At 51.0% G+C, this 19,280-nt stretch overlaps 1 protein-coding gene across 2 annotated transcripts in view; it reads left to right on the top strand.

Annotated features, from left to right (window-relative positions):
* The window catches only part of PLXNA4 (plexin A4), a 440,460-nt gene that overhangs the window by 334,251 nt on the left and 86,929 nt on the right, over positions 1 to 19,280 (top strand). For both annotated transcript variants that reach the window (XM_060633177.3, XM_060633176.3), the window contains exons 6-9: positions 12,398 to 12,521; positions 13,226 to 13,379; positions 14,618 to 14,717; positions 17,201 to 17,315. In XM_060633177.3, the coding sequence (XP_060489160.2) occupies positions 12,398 to 12,521; positions 13,226 to 13,379; positions 14,618 to 14,717; positions 17,201 to 17,315 (493 nt within the window). The remainder of the gene's footprint in view (positions 1 to 12,397; positions 12,522 to 13,225; positions 13,380 to 14,617; positions 14,718 to 17,200; positions 17,316 to 19,280) is intronic.

The raw sequence follows: 19,280 nt of genomic DNA, 5'->3' as shown, positions 1-19,280 counted from the left end.
GATGATGAGTTAGGATATGGGATCACAAGGGTAGTAACATTCTAGAGGGCTGGAGGGAGGTTCCTGGATATTTCTGACTGTGGCTGTGGACTGATGTTCCAGGACTGAACACCAGGAAAAAGGCATTGATTGGACTTTTTTCTCAAGGCTCACGTAAGCCACAAAATCATGTGCGAGATACATACTCTCCATTTAGTGATTCAACATCCACATAACACTCTTCAATATCCACCCCCCCAAAAAACTTCTGGTATTTGAGGGGTATATTTTGAGTGTGTAGCACCCAAAGACCCTCCCTCTGCTCTCCATGCACTCATCTGGCTGTCAGGGGACCCTGGGCCTGGGGTCACTAGGCCAGTGAAGCCCCGTCCCAAGCGCTGGGTGCTCTCCCTATGTTCCCCTTAGTGCTGGTTCCACGGTATTCTCTAGAAGCCGGGAGAAGGCAGTAGTATATACAATGGAGGTAAATGATAAGTGATCTGAGGACTGGGATACAGGGTATAGACAACCAACCCAGACACATGGAGGGAACTAAAGGCACTTCTTTGGAGATCCAAAGACCCTTAGCATTGCTGACTGGAGAAGCCAAAAATAGTTGGGCCCCACTCGGAGGGAATTTGATCCCAGTTAAACTACTGTTGCTGGAACCCCAGACTTCTAGTCAACACTTGAAACAGACATGTTCGTGTTGGACACAAGTGTTACACGTTAAGGAGAAAGGCTTTAGTCTTCCTGCGAAGACTCTGAACTATGTGTGACCAACGACCATTTCTGGTCATTTTCAACTGTGAGAAGGTGGGGGGTGGGCAGGATCTTGTTTGCAGGAATGCTGGCTCAGAATTTAGGAATGCTTCTGAAAGTGAGAAATGTCCTCTTAGGTGTACATCCTCTCCAAGGGAGTGGTCACCCTCCCATCCCTGGGGAACAGGCTCATGCATAATGAGTCCTTGTGCTCTTTGAGGGAAGGTCTGAAATCCCTCATGTGTATTATGGTGGGAAAAAACGGAGACCCATTGACCCACATAACTGAGAGATGACTGGAAACTGGGGGTGGGGACGTACTCAAATGTGTGTATGGTAACAGAGAGTAGCAGAGTCCAAGAGGGGCCGGCATAACAGAACGGGGGAGACTGCATTCAGAATTCAGATCAGCTCTGATCAGCACAGAGGAGTGGCCGAAATGGTACTTTGCAAGGCAGAAGGGAAGTCATTTCCTTTTTCCCCCACAATGAGTCCTCTCAGAAAGGGACCGTGTTCCAGACCCATTGCTTCCCTTGGGGCCTAGGCCAGCTGGCTTTCTTCTCAGCCAAGGGTGGCTCAGCTGCTCCTGGCGTGGGGTGCTCACACCTGGCTTCCTTCAAGGACAAATCAGGAAAGCCGGCCCCTCTTGGACACTCTATGCCTGGGGGAGCCGAAGACAGGTCTCCATGTCAGCTTTGATCCTACCTAGAGAGACTGACCCACCCCACATAGCCCTAAGCCCTATGAGGAAGAGGGACCCGGAGGCTCTGAGAAGGAAGCAGAGAGACTGTGAGTACCCCTGTATCCCATCCCCAGAGCTGAGCCAAACAGGAAGAAGAAGAGGAGGGACCAGAAATTACTTCCTGCATGGCCTCAGTTTCTCCTTCAGAAACATAGTACCTGCCTCCTGTCAAGTGGCAGAAAACAGGGGTGAACTGGGGCCAAGGAGAAATCTGGACAGTTCATGAAGGAGCCCATCAGTCTGCACTGGGAAGCCAGCAGCTCTATGCTCAGTGAATGTGGCCTAAAGAAAACAGCCATGGGCGTGAATTTTGGGAATCTGCCACCAAGGCCAAATTCCACATCGCCCAGCTGTGCAGCAATCTGGGGCAGCCCAGCTCATCTGTGAATTAGAGATGGCAGTGCCGGTCTCACCCACCTCACCAGGTCACTGGAGAATGAAATGAGATCCCGCTGGCGAAAGCATGCCATGCACTGTGGAATGCTATGCAATGTAAGGCGGGGGTTGGGGCAGGAATCGTGACGCAGCTGGGAAAGGACTGAGAGCCCCTGGGTGTGGGCGCCCTGCCGCTTATGATTTCGGTCAGCCCCCATTGATCGTCCAGATGGCTCCACTTAAATTGCATCCTTCCCTTCCCATGGGCATCCCAGCCTCAAACTGCCTTCCTCTGAGTGCTAGATGCTCCTGCTGGATCCCCCTCACCTCTGTTAACCTGGCATCCCATCTTCCTTTGAAGTTTACATATCTTATTCGTATGTGTCGTGTGGGAACAGCCCTTACTAGGCACACGTTCTCAGAAAGCAGGGGAAGGGCTTTCTCTGTGCTGCTCAGCACTGAGCGGCGGCGGCGGCTGCTGCTGCTGCTGCTGGAGCTGCTGGCAGCTCTTCCTTTTGCCCAAAATGCCACGGTGAGAACAGGCGTGGGAGAGCCAGGAGGGACCTAGAAGGACGACGGGGATGGAAATCACTGAAGTCTACTTCTCACTCTTTGCAAAAGTGCTATGGGGGGTTGGAAAGTATAGGCAGCTCCCATTACTCATGGTGGTTCTGTTCTGTAAGTCACCACAAACACCAAATCAGAGAATACCGATCCATAGCTCCTGGGGTGGTTCCCGGGGCTGGGTTCCTATGAGCCTCTGGTCACAGCATGTCTGTCAACCAGTCAGTACATAACTGTGCTCTACGTGGGTCTCTGTTTTAAAAACATTTGCGGCGGGGGGCGGTGGGGGGCACCTGGGTGGCTCAGTGGGTTAAGCATCTGACTCTTGGTTTCAGCTCAGGTCACGATCTCACGGTTCATGGGTTCGAGCCCCGCGTGGGGCTCTGTGCTGACGGCACGGAACCTGCTTGGGATTCTGTTTCCCTCTCTCTCTGCTCCTCCCCCGTCTGTACTCTGTATAAACAATGTTTATTTCTTTATTTTTGAGAGAGACAGAGACAGAGACAGAGTATGATTGGGGGAGGAGCAGAGAGAGAGGGAGACACAGAATCCAACACAGAACCATGGGGCTTGAACTCGTGAACCACGAGATCATGACCTAAGCCAAAGTTGGATGCTTAGCCGACTGAGCCACCCAGGTGCCCCAGTGCGTCTCTGTGTAAAGCCACCTTATTTAATAGAAATTGTTTCATTAACACGGAATTCACAGCCAACAGCACCACATCTCTTGCCTGAACACAGCTTATCTAGCACACGTGTTTTCCCCATAAGGCATATCACGGTCTTCTCATGCTTAAGAGCCCTAGACAGCACTTCAGCACAACACTTGGGGGCCATTTTAAAGGGTGAAGTCACCAAGAAAATGCACAAAAATGCGAAACAAAATGTGGCACTAAATAGACCATGAAAAGGACATTTGTTTATAGTATGAGCTGAAACAAGAAGGCAGAGTATCACTACCTTGTCCAGCCTCTGATGGAAATGTGTGCATGTGACCACTCCAGTTTTTCTCCACTCTGCTCATGTCCAGGAATGACCACAAAGGTGCCATAAGTATCAGTGTGGAGATTTTAAAGAAATGTCAGCAAGTAGGTGAATTTACAAAACTGGAATCCACAACTAATGAGGCTCAGCCGTAACTCTGTACATCAGAAACTTGGCATCCTTGTTTATGAAGAGGAAACAATAGCTTCTCATGGTCGTGGCAAGTGGATGAAATTAGGTAATAAAGGACGTTGTAGGTCAAGGTGATGTTCTCTGAAATCTTGAGCCTCCTGATGTTGGGGTCTATGCCAGTGCATGGTAAATCTCAGCTCCTCTGGGAGGATACAGCTCATGAGCACCCCCAGGTCAAGACTGCCTTCCAGCCTGCCCACCATGACACTCCCTCCCAGGGTCAATGACCAAGGAGAAGCTCTGGTCCACATGGCTGGATGAAGAAGAGAAGGTTCCTGGATCTTCTAAGATGCTATAAATCAGAATATAATGTTAAATATAGAGAGAGTGGGATAAGCAGATCGTAAGTGTACAGTTTGAACAGTTTTGACAAGTGGGAAGGCCCAGGTAATCCACACTCCCATCAAGATACACAAAATGTCCTTCATCCAGAAAGTTCTCTCATGCTCCTTCCCATTCTTTCCAGTGGACTTTTCTTCCAAGTTGCTTAAGTTCAGGTTGAAGCCAGACACTATTTCTTCTGATACACTCTCCATTTTATTTTATTTTTATGTATTTAATTTAATTTTAATTTTATTAATTTTATTTATATTTTATTTTTATTTTTATTTTTTATTTTATTTCCTTCCTTTCATTTTAAATAGATGCCAGCCAGACATTCATGGTTGGGAGAGATGCATGAGGACGCGGCCAGAGAAAGCTGGAGCAGGCAGATCAGAGCAGAAAGTGGCAGAGGACCAGAGGGAGCCCGCAGATGCTTCCCCTGGGGCCCCTCTGTTTGCCAGGCAGGGAGCGTGGTGACAAATGCAGGGGGTTTTATCATGCATGGGGGTGCCATGCCCCCGTAGCCCTTGTCCATACACCTTTCACACTGGCCCTGCTCCCTTGGTGCCAGGCACTGTGCTAGGCTCAGGGGATCCAGGGGGACTACGTTAGACTGGCTCTGCCCTGAAGCTTCATGGGAACTGGGGCCCTTGGGCCAGGGAAGGGGTGGGGGCTGCAGACTGCACTGGAATCAGTGCATTTGGTAGGGCCACATCATGGGCAAGCCCCTGTGCTAAGTGCTCCAGGGCCCAGCAAGACTGACCCTAAGGAAACCAGGGCAAAAGACCATCAGGAAGAAGGTTCCTTTGAGTATCAAGACATGCCACTTTTCTGTCACTTTTGCCAACTTTTTATGGTTGTAAGAAGTAGGAGGGTGGGAACTTGGTAGCAAGCGAGCAGCCGAAGCTGTGTGTGTGTGTGTGTGTGTGTGTGTGTGTGTGTGTGTGTGTGAGACAGAGAGAGAGAGAGAGAAATGGAGGGGAAGAAACAAGGAACAGAAGGAGAGAGCATAAGAGAGAGAGTGAATAGTCTAAGGGCAGGGCCCCTACTAACAGGTGGCTCAGGTGGCTGAAAGGGTCCTTTCTACCAGCAAGGGCACAGGTGGGGTGCAGACTGAACAGGCTTAAGAAACCCTTGTGTAATTGAAGCCTCCCTCCTGTTACTCACTCTTGATTGTCTCAAAGCACGGGCCTGCCAACCCAGTAGCACAGAGCATCGCCCCTTTGTCCTCTCATACGGTCCCTGACCCAGCCTGCAGGCTTGCTGGTTTCCAATGGCAACGACAGTTTCAACAAGCTGGGTTTTTGTTTGTCTGTGAATCTTGAGCTTGTATTCCCAGGGCATTTACCTTGGGCCTGCCCCTACCTATTCCGACTTGGGGGAAGGTAAAGGAAAGCCTTCAGCCCAGCCTCACCTGTCTTGGGCCTAGAACATTCCCTCCAACCAGGCTTGGCATGTCCCCAGGCCTCCCTCCCATCTTCCCCCGACCAGGCCCAGGCTGAGAAGCCGATCTCAGTCTCAGCGGGTAACGGGATCCCATAGCAGACCCAGCCACATCGATTGGCCCAGACGTTACCTTTCTGAAGAAGGTTCATCAGCGTCACTCCTGGGAGGCTCATGTAACCCAAGACATCAACAGGGGAAAGATAAGACCAGCTTTGCCCAAGTCTCTCTTGCCCCCTGGTGTCCCCACCTCTTTGCAGATTTCTTCTGTTGGAAGAATGCCCACCCTTTGATGCTTGGCCCAGATTACTGCTCAGTATCCACTCCTTTTCTTCTCTATATCATTTCTGCCTAGATGGAGAAAGGGAAAGAGAAGGAGAGGAAAAGTACTGGCACCCAGAGCGGAAGGGAGGGGTTAGAGCTAAGAACCTGTCAGTGGTCAGAGTCAGGGTGGGCTCACTTTCCTCAACTGTAAAGCAGCAATGAAAGAGCCATCTTGCCACCACACCGTGGAAATGAAGGGAGGGGATGAGCCTGACGTGCCCTCACTGTGCCTGGAGGTCACCCTGATTGCACTGACTGCGGAAGCAGAGGCAGTGGGTCAGACCCCACGGCCTCCTCCATGGTCCCTGGCCCTTCCTGTCCTCTCCAAGACCAGAAAGCTCTGGCTGAGCAGCCAGAACAAACCCACCACTGGAAAGTTACCCTGCCTTGAGCAACTCCAACCAGCTACACCATGTAGGCAGTGTTCAGGGACCTCGGTCTTCACTGGTCCCTGAGAAAATGCACAGTTTGTCCCATAGCCATGGCCAAGTGTCCCCTTAATGGAGCATAAATGGATTCTAAACACGTAAGTCCTTCCCTGCTGCCTTTTGGTATATCCCATAGCCTGGTTTCATTTTCTCCTTAAGCTGTATCGAAGGACTACCTAATACCAACCTGCTAAGGCACCGGTGTCTCTGAGAGCCGTTTGCAGGATGCCCACCCACTCGTGAGGCATTGTTAGAATCACTTCTGCCCAGCAACCTTTCCAGTCTATACTCTGGCCTTCCCTCTTTGCCAAAAAGCTTTCAGCCCCTGGTCCAGAGGGAAGAATCCCAGACTAGATTTTGGTACAGTCGAGTTTTTCCATCTGTGGCCCAGCAGATACATAGTATGAGTTAAGGAATCTTGCTTTTTCCTCTCCCAGCTACCACCTCCCCACCCCCACCCACATACATGTGTATAACACATGCTTTCATGACCAAAGGATGTTCAGTCAGCACTGCCATCAGCTCATAGGAATTAGGAAAGTCCTGTGGTCCATATGATCTCGGCGTGTCCCTTCCAGTCTAATGACTTGACTTTCTGGGGACAGCCTGAGGGGCTGGGCTGCCTCGGAGGTTGAAGTGCAGATGTGCACAGCCATATACCAGCATTCACACATTCTATCTATGTGTGTCCAGCCATGCCACCCTGGCCTCATGGTGTGGAGAGCCCCATGCTCACACAGAGCACCCCAGCTCACACAGAGCAGAGTGCTACCCAGCACCTGACTTGGTGACATTAAAGAAAGCTCCAGGCTGTTGGGTAATGTGTGGTGTGCAAGCTGATCAAATCAACCAGAGTAACTGGTCAGTGTGTCTCAAGTAACATACAGCAGCCCCCTTGTTACTTACTGGATTGAGGGGAGAGTGGACCAGGCTGCTGCACCTTGCCTTTGATTTTTTCTCCTCCTCCTCCTCCTCCTCCTCCTCCTCCTCCTCTTCTCCTCCTCCTCTTCCTCCTCCTCCCCCTCCTCTTTCCTCCTCCTCCTCCTCCTCCTCCTTCTCCTCCTTCTCCTCCTCCTCCTTCTTCTCCTCCTCCTCCTTCTCCTTCTCCTCCTTCTCCTCCTCCTCCTTCTTCTCCTTCTCCTCTTTCTCCTCCTCCTCCTCCTCCTCCTTCTTCTCTCTCTCTCTCCTTCTCCTGCCCTCTGTCCCTCTCCCTCCCTCCAATCCTACTCTTCTCTCCACCTCAACTTTCCTAACCTCCCCTCACCCTCAATAGAAATAAATAGGTCCCAACAGCACTCCCTACCAATGAAGAGAGAGACCATCCCTGCTTCCCCCTCCAGTTGAACACCTGCTAAATATAATTCTCTTCTCAGAAACATAAATTCTTTTCTTAGAAAAGGGACATCCCCTTTTTTGTGTGTTCAATATATCATTTGTTTGAAGACAGGCTGAAAGGAAGCCGAGATAAGACTCCCAACTGGGACCCAGGGCAGAGCTCAGCCCCTCTGTGCAGCCTATGGTGTTGGGCCAGGACCATGTGGGCCACATAAGCCCACAACGGCTCTTGGGCCTCCTCTGGGCTCTGAACCTGCTGGTGCCGTTAAGTCCTGTGCCTTCCTCCTGTTTTGGCGAGTGAGACCCGGAGGCATGGTACCCCACATCTGCTGCTTAGGTTGGCTTTGGAGCCTTAGAGAAGGCAAAGGGCGGTGAGTACAGTTGCCAGTTCAGCAGCTGATGGCAAAGGGGACATCTCTAAGAACAGCCTAAATCCTTAGGTCAAGACCATGGTGTTAGTCACCAGATCCTAGAATTGTGACACTGCAGGGATCACCTGATCCACACCCTTTGTGTAAGAAACCTCTTGCACACTCATCTGCCTGGAAAGGGTCCCTTCATTCTGTAACTCACCTTCCTCTAGGCTGCACAGATGTGTCTTCCCACTTCTGTGGGCTTTCCTAAAGAGGGCGAGGCCAACGGTATTGGCAAACCCAGTTTCTTCCCTCATCAGGGTTCCCAGATGTGGATACAGTGACCTAAGAGCCCCTGCTAGTAAGCATTCCTCTTAACTTTTCTGGAAAGCTCATTTGGGAAACTCTAACCCCATCTCATTTTTTTCAACCTCCTCATGTTCTAAACCCAGCTCCCCTCAAGGGTGCACTTAAGCCCAGGCCATGACCAATGCGAGATGTTTAAGGATGGGGGAGGGGGTCAGCTGTGGAGAGAAGTCAGGAGACATTCTGCGAGGCAAAGCGGGTGGGCCCCTGCTGGAGGGCCAGGGGACAGACCAGCACCTACCCCCCAAAACTGAAGACTCACCCAGACCCCACCTCACCCAGAGGTGGGCTCACACCAGCCCCAGTTCCAAATTGAAATTTGCTCACCCAGTTGGTGGCACTGGACGTTAATATTTCTATCGCTGTCCTTAGGAATTAATTTCTAAAGAACTTAATCACCACCTCTTCCCTCTCCCTCACCCCCTTCCTTTCTCTGTTCTTCTCTTTTCCAATTTTCCACTTGGCTGGGAATTCTCCAGCAGCGAAAGTTCAGGCTTAGGGGAGGGCGGAGGTGGCTGCTTCATTAGAGAGGATAATCTCATTGGAACCACTGGCTTGAATAATAACCCCTCCAAGGGCCAGGCCTCTGTCCCCATGGCCTTTCAGCACCTCTGAACTGGGGCTGGAGGGCCCAACTGCAGACAAAGCGGAATGCGGAAGGGGCGTAAGACGAAGTTAGTAGAGCCAGACTCCAATTCTGGGGGCCTGAGCTGTCTTCTCGGGGGCCCGCTTCCTACTGGCCACATGCAGATCTGTGTTGTGAAAGGGCGTGGTGATGGCAGCCCCATGGATGACTGTCTGAGGACTCCAAGTCACCTAGCATGCGCTTTTTGAGTCCTGCCTGGCAAACGGATGAAGCAGGTCCTTCCTCCAGCTCCAGGGTCCTCCCACAGTGGAGTTGAAGGAAATGCCATAGCAAGTACCTGGAGCCCTTTTGAAAGAAACAAGCCACCACCCCGCTACCCCCAAAAGTCATGACTTAATCCCTTGCACACTTCCCAACTCTTGCCTGGGCTAATGAGAAATCACAGTCCTAGAAGAGTAGGAGGCCATTACCCTGACATTCCCCATAAGGACTCTGAAGGAATCCATCCTTCCCCCTCCATTACCCTCTCACATCTAAGGTCAGCTGTCTGGGTTTTGGGGCATTTGCAGCCTCGGCCCTCATGGGCCCTGAGGGGTAGTAGAAATGTCAAAACATCCCTGGCACTGACCTTAAACTTGACTTTCCACTAACAGAGCTGAGTACTCAATACCCTTTGACAGCTACTGAGAAAGCAGAACTCCAAGCGAGCCAGACCACTCTTTCCCTCTTTCCTCCCTCCTGGTCTCTGGGGCTCCCCGTCCCTCATTAGGAGGAAAACTGCTGGAGCCATCTCTGTCTTTTTGTCTCTGGTTTGCCCCATGGGCCAGTCTGGAAAATCTGTGCTTCTGTGTCAGCTGCGGTTTAGAGAGCTTGCATGAGGAAGGCGGAGCAGGGATGGGGTCACAGTGCTAGTGGACATGTACTGATGGCTTATCACGTACGAGCTATGCCCTGTTCTAAATGTTTTACATGCATAACTTCACTGAATTCTCCATAATAACCCTATTTGTTAGACACTGTTTTGTCCCCATTTTGTAGAAGAGAACATTGAGGCACGAAGAGGTTAAGTTATTTCCCCAAGATTACACAGTTAGATGGGATGTTTGAAATTATAAGCTACAGGTGGCTTCCCTGGTAAGACCTAAATTGGGGGTCAGGGGGATAACGAGTATGTGGTTTGGGGGCTCTCAAATTTGGGGAGCCATGGCAGGATGCAGCCACACCAACTTTGGAAGCAGCAAACCGTGCAGGTGTGCCTCATCTTGAGACCCCCCCCCCCCAACCAAGTACCTTTGTACACCTGCAAGAGAAGTAGAGTCCTCTCTTCTCCATCTGAGTTTGTATTTAGTAACTCCAGTTAAGGTTTGGCCTGGGTGCAGGTTCATTTTTCTCCCTTCATAATTTGATCAAAGACATTTTTCAGACCTACTGATTGCTGTTGGAAACACGAACTTCAAAGTTGGGGAGTCAGTGAATAATTTAAGCCTGTACCAGCTCTCTGGGTCTGCTGTTAATGGGAGTAATAACACTATTAATAGCAATGTCAGTGCAGACACCCTGGAAAAGTCCATAACATTAGCTTAATGGCTGGAGGTAATGAAGTCCTCACAGAGGAGCTATCCTGGTAAATTAACTTCCAAGACTTTTAGGCAGACGCCCTTGTTGCCATGGTCGGCTAGAGCAGGCAGGGAGTGCCAGGGAGGTGACTACATTCATGTTTGACCCTTCACTCTTGGGTTTCCTAGAAGGATCCTGGAGAATTCACAAGTTGCAATAATATTCAAAGTGCTTCCCAGTGGCAGGCAAGAAGAAAAAAAAAAAAAAAGTGATTAGCTTAGAGACAAAGCTTGAAGGGAAATTTTGAAATTGCCTTAAGCAACATGAATCGAACATCAAGATGGCAGGGAAATGGGTTTCGTCTGCAGCAAGAGGGGGTCTGTCCTTCCCTCCTCAGTCTCGAAGCTTCAGGGAGGTACAGCACGGCAGAGGCTCCAGGGTTCATCTGTATTCAAATACTGGCTCTCTCTGTTGAGCTGGTGACCTCGGGCAAATTACCTACCCTTCCTGCAGTTTCCTGGTCTATAAAATGGGTTTTTAAATGGTACCTGCCTTGCGCATTGTTGGGAGACTTTGACGTAAACCGCAAGCCTCTTACCAGGGAGCCCAAGAAACGCTCAGTGACTAGTAGCCATGATTGTATTACTTAAAATTGTTTTTCACTTTCACGTTACATGTCCAATTTACTCTGCACTCATCATTTTTGTCCCTGCGTCTCCCCTTCTTCCTTTAGTCCGTGCCTTCAGTGACTTCTTCATTTGCTAAATTCTCCCCCCAGACTCGCCACTGTTAGGCCGTCCCTCCCACAGAAGCCAAAGCTGTCTTCCTTCCCTGTGGCATTCTTCCTGATGACTCAGGCGCGATCTCCCTGCTGCCCCAGCTTACCTCAGCTTGTCCCTCTAAGGACCCTGCTTTCCCTTACCCCGCAGCAGAATCAGGAGCCCGCAGCTTCCAGATCACGGCCGCTCAGCAAAGGTCCACATTCACATGGCTTATCGGATCTGCATTAAAAGCCTGTTCCCCAAAGCTCAGATACCTCCATGCGGTGAACTCCCACTGTAAGGCAAGGATGCCCTGGCCCTGGCGGAGAGTTTAAGCACCTTCCCCCATGTGTGGTGTGCACGTTTGGGTGAAGGTACATGATTCTTATGTGCATGTTTCACAAGCTCCATCAGTGAAGACTGTAAGATCCCAGATCACCCTGGATGTAGTCTACCCGTGACGCAGTGTACTTTGAACAACACAGGACGCTAAGCAATAATAGCAAACCTTCTCTAACGGTAACCCTGGGCCAGGGAGCTGGGATTCCCCTCCAAGGCGGTCTGGCTCCAAAGCATGCTTTGAACTGCTACACTCTGTTCTTTTGATCCTTCCTTCCCTCCCTCCCACCCACCTACATTTGTCCTCTGGCTGCTGGACATGAGGTATACAGGGGATTCCAAAATAAGTCAGGCATCATTTCTTCTTTTGAGCTCACGCCTGGTAGGAGAGGCTGCACTTAACCCAATAATTATAATATAATCAAAGACTTTCTAGACTATAGGAAACCCCCAAATGCTCTGAACTCTGCCTCAGGTGGTAGCAAGGAGAGATTGCAGATGCACAATGGTTGAACCACATCTGGAGGGTAGGTAGAAGCTGGACAGGGGAAGTGTGGGAAGAAGGTGGTCCAGAGAGAAGTGGCCAGCACAAGGCAAGGAAATCGGAAAGAGTATTTTGTATATCGGGTGAGAATAAGTCTCAGTTTGCCTAAGAGGGGAGGAGAGTTACAGGGCTGAGGATGGATGGGGAGGTAGAATAGCAGGACTTTGCAGCTCTTTATGTTAATGAGGAGTAGGTGAGGGGTCTTTAGGGTGACCCCCAAGTTTCTGCATTTGGCAACAAGTGATTAGAATAACCATCTTTTTCACATTCAGGCACGGTGGGGGAGGAACAGGCTGGAGGAAGGAGGCAAAGAGGGCAGTTCTGGACACATTGAGTTTGAACATGTCCTGGGAGCCACTGGCAGTGCCTGACCTCCGTGCCAGCCCCTCACTGGAGCAAGTGGCCTTCTCCTAAGTCACTCATTGTTCGTCCCTCCCAGGTGCACCCGGAAGGAGCGCTGTGAGAGGTCCAGAGAGCCCCGCAGGTTTGCCTCTGAGATGAAGCAGTGTGTCCGGCTGACTGTCCATCCCAGCAACATCTCTGTGTCCCAGTACAATGTCCTGGTAAGGGCAGTGGGATCCGGGTCCAGGGTCATGGGAGAACCTTCTCCCCACCAAAGCCCCCCAGTGTCCTTAAGAACTGGGCCAAGCCTGACCAACAAAGCTGCTCGAGAGCACCCTTAAAGAATGTGTCCCTGGAGATGGAAGAGGGGGACACGCACAGGAATAACGGGGCAAGGCCCTCTGCATAATGGATGGAAAGATGGGGGAAAGTGTGACAGCAGAAATGATTGAATGGGTGGCCAAGAGAGGGAGGATGATGAGAACTATATCTTTGTCTGCAAGATGGGAAGGATTCATGTGCAGAGGAAGAAAGGGGCAGGATATCGCCCATGTTCATGCACTGGGCACTTGGCGGTTGGTTTGCCGTTTTTCCAAAACAGGGAATGATGGAAGAGGAGCTTGGCCAGCAGTACCTCAGTCCTGCCCGCCTTTCTTTCTACAAACAAATCCCCTAAGGCCTCCCATTTGCTGGGCCAAATCCATTCATATGTAACGAAGTCTCCTCTGTGTCTGTCTCTTTACCTCCCACCACCTCTGGTCTTGTGATCAATCGCGGCTTTCTTTATGTTAATATCACCTCCAGTTTTCTCTCTTTTCTTTCTCTCTGATCTCTCTTGCTATCCCTCCTTCTCCTTTTATTACATACCCTTCCGTGCCCCACTTCACTCTCTTCCTCTCTCTCCCCTTGCCGGGGCTGTTCGCAGCTGGTCCTAGAGACATACAATGTCCCGGAGCTGTCAGCTGGAGTCAACTGCACCTTTGAGGACCTGTCAGAGATGGATGGGCTGGTGGTAGGCAATCAGATCCAGTGCTACTCCCCAGCAGCCAAGGAGGTGCCCCGAATAATCACAGAGAATGGTGAGTGTTCCCCAGAGGCAAAGCTGGGTGGCATGTCTTTCCTCCTGGCCTGATGAGAACTCAAGACAGGAGTTGGGGGGGGGGGGGGGGGCGGCGCGGAGGAAGCCCACTGGCAGGGGAGAGTCAGAGGAAGGGGGTGCTTTGGTGGGTATGATACAGAACAGGAGGATGAAGTGTCTTTTTGCCGCTCTCAGAAATGACTGTTGAAACCAGGTGAGCATCCCAGAGTCGGCCTCATCCTAGGTAGGAGCAGCTGCAGAGAGCACGGAGAGAGGCAAGGCCACAGCATCAGAATGTGCCAGCTGAGTTTAGAGATTGTCCTGGAGCAGGAGAGGGTGGTGTGGAGGGGCAATGCGGGAGGGGCAGCTGGTCAGGAGCATGGGGCAGGGGGGTGCCTATGTCAGGGCTCCTATGGCTCTGTCCCCTGCCTGAACTGCTGGGTCACTGATCTCGAACCACTGCCTCCCATCCCCACCCTGCCCTGCCTTCCCAGAGCTGCACGTTCATGGCCAGCTGCACTGGGAGGAACAGGGGTGGACAGAGGCCCAACGCCGGTGAGGGACAGGCCCAGCCTGGGCAGATTGATTCCATGTTGGCCCTCCCATTTGGGCTTGTCACATTTGTTCCGAGCTGATTGATGAATGAGGCTCTCGGGGAAGGCACAGAACAAGGCTGGAAGTGGGGGCCTGGGGTCAGGGCTGTGAATTAAACACGGGCTTCCAGCTCCTCGCTGGCGCCAGCTGAGGGTTCCAGGGACACCCGCCTGAACGGAGCCCTGAGCCCACCAGAGGAGGGGGCGTAAGACCAGGGTGTCTCCTTACCGAGATGGGGAAGGAAGTCGTGTGTGCACATACATGCACATACATGCAAAATCTCTTGCGTGGCTTGTGGCAGTATTCCAAAGCGTCTACATGTTTGTCCTGGTGGCTAATCAATGTGTATGTTTATAATTCTGTGAGTCTGGCGTGGACACCGTGCATGCAAGCCTGTCAGGGTATGTGCACATGAGAGCTGGTGAGCAGATGAGGGGTGGGTGCCGGGAACACAGTGTGGAAGGAAGAATAGACCAGAAGCACCCTCTGCAGATGTTCTCAGGGCTGTCCTGGGACTGGGCCCCCCTGAATCAGAGTCCTGTTTAGGGGAGCGGCACCCCTTTCCCAGTGCACATCACTCTCAGTAGGACCCTCACATGGGATCCTGGCCTTTTCCCTGACCTCGTGGTTGGCTCTGCCCCCCAGGGGACCACCATGTCGTCCAGCTGCAGCTCAAGTCGAAGGAGACGGGCATGACCTTTGCCAGCACCAGCTTTGTCTTCTACAACTGCAGCGTCCACAATTCGTAAGTGCCTCCCAGCCTCACTCAACTCCCTGTTCCTGGGGTCCGTGATCATCCAGCGATAGAAGATGCTGGCACTGTTTGCAAGAAGCCCTATAAGGAGGAGGATGAAACAGACCCCTTCCGTGGCACCCACAGGGTTCATAGGAAAAGCAGAGCTGGAATGAGGAGAGTAAGAACTTGTAGGGTGGGGATCTCCAAATCCCTGACCTATACATCTCTGGCATCACTCTGCCTCACCTGATTCAGTTCCCACCATCTGTTGAGGAGGAGGGCGTCCCGCACCTGAACAACAGAGCAGCTAGCACCCTGGGTGAGAGGAGGGGTGTCAGGAGGGAGAGAAGCCCCCACGTATGTCCAGGCCAGGGCAGGTGGTCCAACAAAACCCTGAATGCTCAGCTCTCCCCAGTGCCCTGAGGGCTGCTGGGTCAGGACTCAGGCTGTGGAGAGTCAGAGCAGGGCAGAAAGGTCCATGCTGGCGGGCTCTGGCCTGGGAAGTCTTACTCCGGCTCTAGCTCTGGCCCTGGCCCTGTGTTTGACTGAATAGTCCATTTCCCAAGGGAAGGCACAGAGGACAGAGTCTCGGGCTCTCGAGTCAGACCAGCCGGAAACTTAAACCATTCTGTGTCCCAGTGTCCTCTGTCAGTGGGGAAATAATAGTCCTCCTTCCAGGACTGTCACCCACATATTCCACCTGTGACATGGCAAGGGCACTTCCAGGCAGAGCTGTGGTTGGCTGGGACACCCCTGGTTGCTGCCCCTGCACATCAACCCAGCTTGGCCCACAAGACACCTGTGAAGACTAGAAGAGCCATTACAAGCACAGCAGTTAGAGCCACTGTCCAGGCGCTGCTCATGTTTTTGCTGTTATTTTATAATTATTTCCTCTGTAAAATGATGGAGTTGGACCAGACTGAGAAAGTACAAGCCTTCTTTTTTTTTTTTTTATCATAGAAACCTTTCTCCAACCAGAATTAGATGTGGAAGCCCAATATTCAAGGCAGATGAAAGTAGGAGCTACTCTGGTTGAGGGTTGAGGGCTTCTGGAACCCCTCTGTCTTGGAATCCCATACATCTCCTCGTCTCCAAAGAAGCTGCATGGAAGCCCCAGGGTTCCATAGAGCACAGTTTGAAAACCATAAAGCCCTGCTTGTTTTAAAATGCTATCCTGTTTTCCTCTCCCTGTAGGACAAGCTAGTTAACATAACCCAAGACATTTTGGGACTTTAGGCCGGTGGAATGTTAGTCTACCTATCTGGTTATGGCAGCTGTGAATCCAGAGCTTGGCTCTCTATGGGGCTCCCAATAAGAGGCAGTCAGGCCTCCCAGCCAAAAACAAGTTGCCTCAATGCCAGAATTCTCTTCCCGCTTCTTGTCATGGAGCTGCCCGTGGCTTTACCACTTGGTGGCCTGATCCCTCGCTCCCCTTTTGCCCCTCTAGGAAAGCAGAGTGTAGGCAGATGAAATCATGTGTGAAGTTCCCATGCAGTCCACAAAGTAATTTTAAGCATCTACTTTGTGCAGGGCAATGTGTCACTCATTAGACAGGAAGGATCAACAATTAATAAGACTCAAAGACTCAGTCTCTGCTTCCCAGAGTCCTGGCCTTGTGGACTGGTGAATGAACTGGACAGTGAATAAGTAAAATATGGTACAACAAGGCCAGTACTGCCCCAGAGACATAAACAAAGTGATTAATGGGAAAAGGGCCCAGTGTGACCAACTCTCTGTTGGTCAAAGAAGGAAGAGGAGATGGCCAGGTGAACGAAGGGAAAGCGGTACTCCAGGTAGGAGGACAGCGTGGGGAGAGCATAGCCTGTTCGTGGCAGAAATGCCAAATACATGTGGAGACAGTGGACCTGGACATCCTGAGGGGCTTAGACTGCATGGCAAGGCATTTGGGTTTCGCCCTCTGGAAGATGGGAACCATGCTGGGTTTTTAGGCAGGAAGGAGTTCTTCTAAGTTGTCTTTGTGTCTTGGGGGTGAAGTGTAGAAGCGGGGTCACTAACTGTACAGGGACCCACTGCACTGAGAGAGAAGCCTCAGGACCTTCCTCTGCCCAGGTGGGACCATGTGAGTCCCTGACAGTGAGACCCTAGAGTCAATTTGAATTAAAAGTCAGTTTCTTTCTTTTCACTAACTTATATGGGCCCTCTGAATGAAACCCCCTACTTCAGACCTCGTTGCCCCCCAGTTCAACAGAAGAGGTCAGCATCCTGTGGAGATGGAGAGTGGTTGATTAGGCCCTTAAGAATTAAGGTTTTCAACCACCTGAGTTGGGGGTGGGGGGAGACCACAAATTCTGGGCATCCTGAGAAGTTGGTGCAAAAAGGGTCAGATTTGTATCAGATTTGCCCTTCATGAGGGTTTGAAGGTGATTTCTCTTAGTATTAAAAGATATTTTACTAGACCCAGGAATCGTAGGCCCTCTGCTTTGGGTTCACCCAGGTTCTGTGATTTGTGCCTCTTCCTCCTCTGTGCCCAGGTGCCTGTCCTGTGTTGAGAGCCCATACCGCTGCCACTGGTGTAAATACCGGCACGTCTGTACCCATGACCCCAAGACTTGTTCCTTCCAGGAAGGCCGAGTGAAGCTGCCTGAGGTAGGTCCTGGCAGCTAGAGTGGTGAGTGCTGCTTGCTCTGAGCATGGGGCACAGAGGGCAGGCCTTCCCTTAAGAAGAGAAAACAGGCAAATCCCACGGGACACCTGCTTCTGCCCCAACCGCACCTCTTAAGGGACCACTTCATGAAAGCAGGAAACAAGCAAAGCTCTGTGCTGGGGCCGGTGGGCTCTGAGTCAGTCCTGGAGGCTGAGCTACAGGCAAAGGTACATTCCAGGTCACTCCAACCATGAAGAACCTCCACATGCCAGGTGAGTTCTAGAACAGTTCTAGACAGATGTGTGTATGTGATTGAAATAATTGTAAGTCCACAGCAAGACTCTCTATAGACTCCTTGGCTGTCCCTCGGAGCACCGTCCACAGAGCATATCTGAGATCAAATAGGACAAGTTGGGTCAAAGGGAGAGAGAAACAAGAAAGAAAGAATGGTCAACTTACCAACCAGAGTGGTGGTTCTCAAAGTGTGATGCCCAAACTAGTGGCATCAACATCACCTGTGAATTTGTTGGAAACTCAGAGTCAAGCACTCCACCCCAGACCAACCGGACGAGAAAGTCTGGGGGTCGGCTCAGTACTTGGTGATTCTGCTGCACAGTCCCATTTGGCATCACTAAAGTTGGCTTCATGGTGAAGAAGCTGTGTTTTTATTCTCTCCTAATCTTTATCCTCATCCTTGAACATTATTCATCACTCTAATAGAAACACTCTATGCCTCTGCCGTTGCCTTTCTTAGGCTGTAAGTTTGTGGGCAAGCACCTTAAAGATAATGGGTGTAAAATTACTTTGGAGAAGTCCTGCTATTGTCCAACCATTATGGTGCTTGTGTGACTCCAACTTTCAGGCCAGTAGGACCGAACAGAGTGATTGCCTTAGAATGTTGTTATTTAGACTAGAAAGATATTTATGTATATACAGTGTTGGTTAGACCCCACTCAATGTAGAGCTGCCAGCCTGGCCCATGCTCTCTCGGCCAACACTGGGCTCGGACAGTTTCCAACATCTTCACCCCCTTCTCCAGCCTTGGGTGTACCTTCCAGCCCCCTTCGCATACCCACACATGTGCTATGACCATGGGGCAAACCCCACGGCTTTGAGAGCATTGTCCTGGGACAGGAAGCATAAAAGCTGTTTAGGGTACAGGAGGGGAATGGTGAGCACAGAGGCTCATCCCGGTGCCCTTGTCCCAGACTTCTACCCCCAGGGGTTTGGCCAAACCTTTAATGGCAGGAGGGAAGCTGTCTTGTCTCTGAGACTGACAGGTCAGGATGATGTATGGTCTACTATCAACACCTGTGGCACGGGGCTCTGCTAAAGGGAAAATGACTGGACTCTGCCTGGCATTGAGAAAATCCGAGCTCCAAATCCTATTTTCCCAGGCCCTGATGACTGAGCAGGAGTTCTACAGGTAGAGAGTGAACAGACCAATTCATTTTAGAGGTAAAGGCAAGGAATGGTTAGGTTGTCAGGGGGAGGGGATGATCCCAGTTGAGAGGGAAGACATGAAGAGCAAACAAGAAAGAAACAAGAGAGGAACAAAGAAGAGAAAGAAGAGGCTGTGGCAGTCTCCGAACATAAATCTCTCTCCCTCGATGATGGGGTCTGTCTCTGGCTAGCAATGGCTACTCTGGATCATACTCGAGAAGAGACCCACACTTAGATTGCCCTTTTATGGGGAGAAGGAGGAAAGAGAATACATGTTGGCTTTCAAAAGGAACGTGAAGCTAATGTGTATGTGTCAGTTCTGTTCTTTAAGAGAAAATGGATCTAAAGCTCGTAGGACAGACATGGGTTTGACAGCCGAGGGGCGCACCACTGACGTGAAGACCCTGATAAAAGGCTATACAGTTTCCTCAACCCTGAGCCTTTATCTTGGGGCATGCAGTCAGGAGAAGAAGGTCTGCTTCACCCACCAAGACCAGGGGCTGAGGGCACAGGAAGAAATCTCT

This window comes from Panthera onca, chromosome A2, assembly GCF_046562875.1.
Source record: "Panthera onca isolate mPanOnc1 chromosome A2, mPanOnc1 haplotype 2, whole genome shotgun sequence".
Lineage (NCBI taxonomy): Eukaryota > Metazoa > Chordata > Mammalia > Carnivora > Felidae > Panthera > Panthera onca.
Note: the sequence above shows the minus strand (reverse complement) of the source record. Positions and strands in the feature narration are given on the sequence as shown.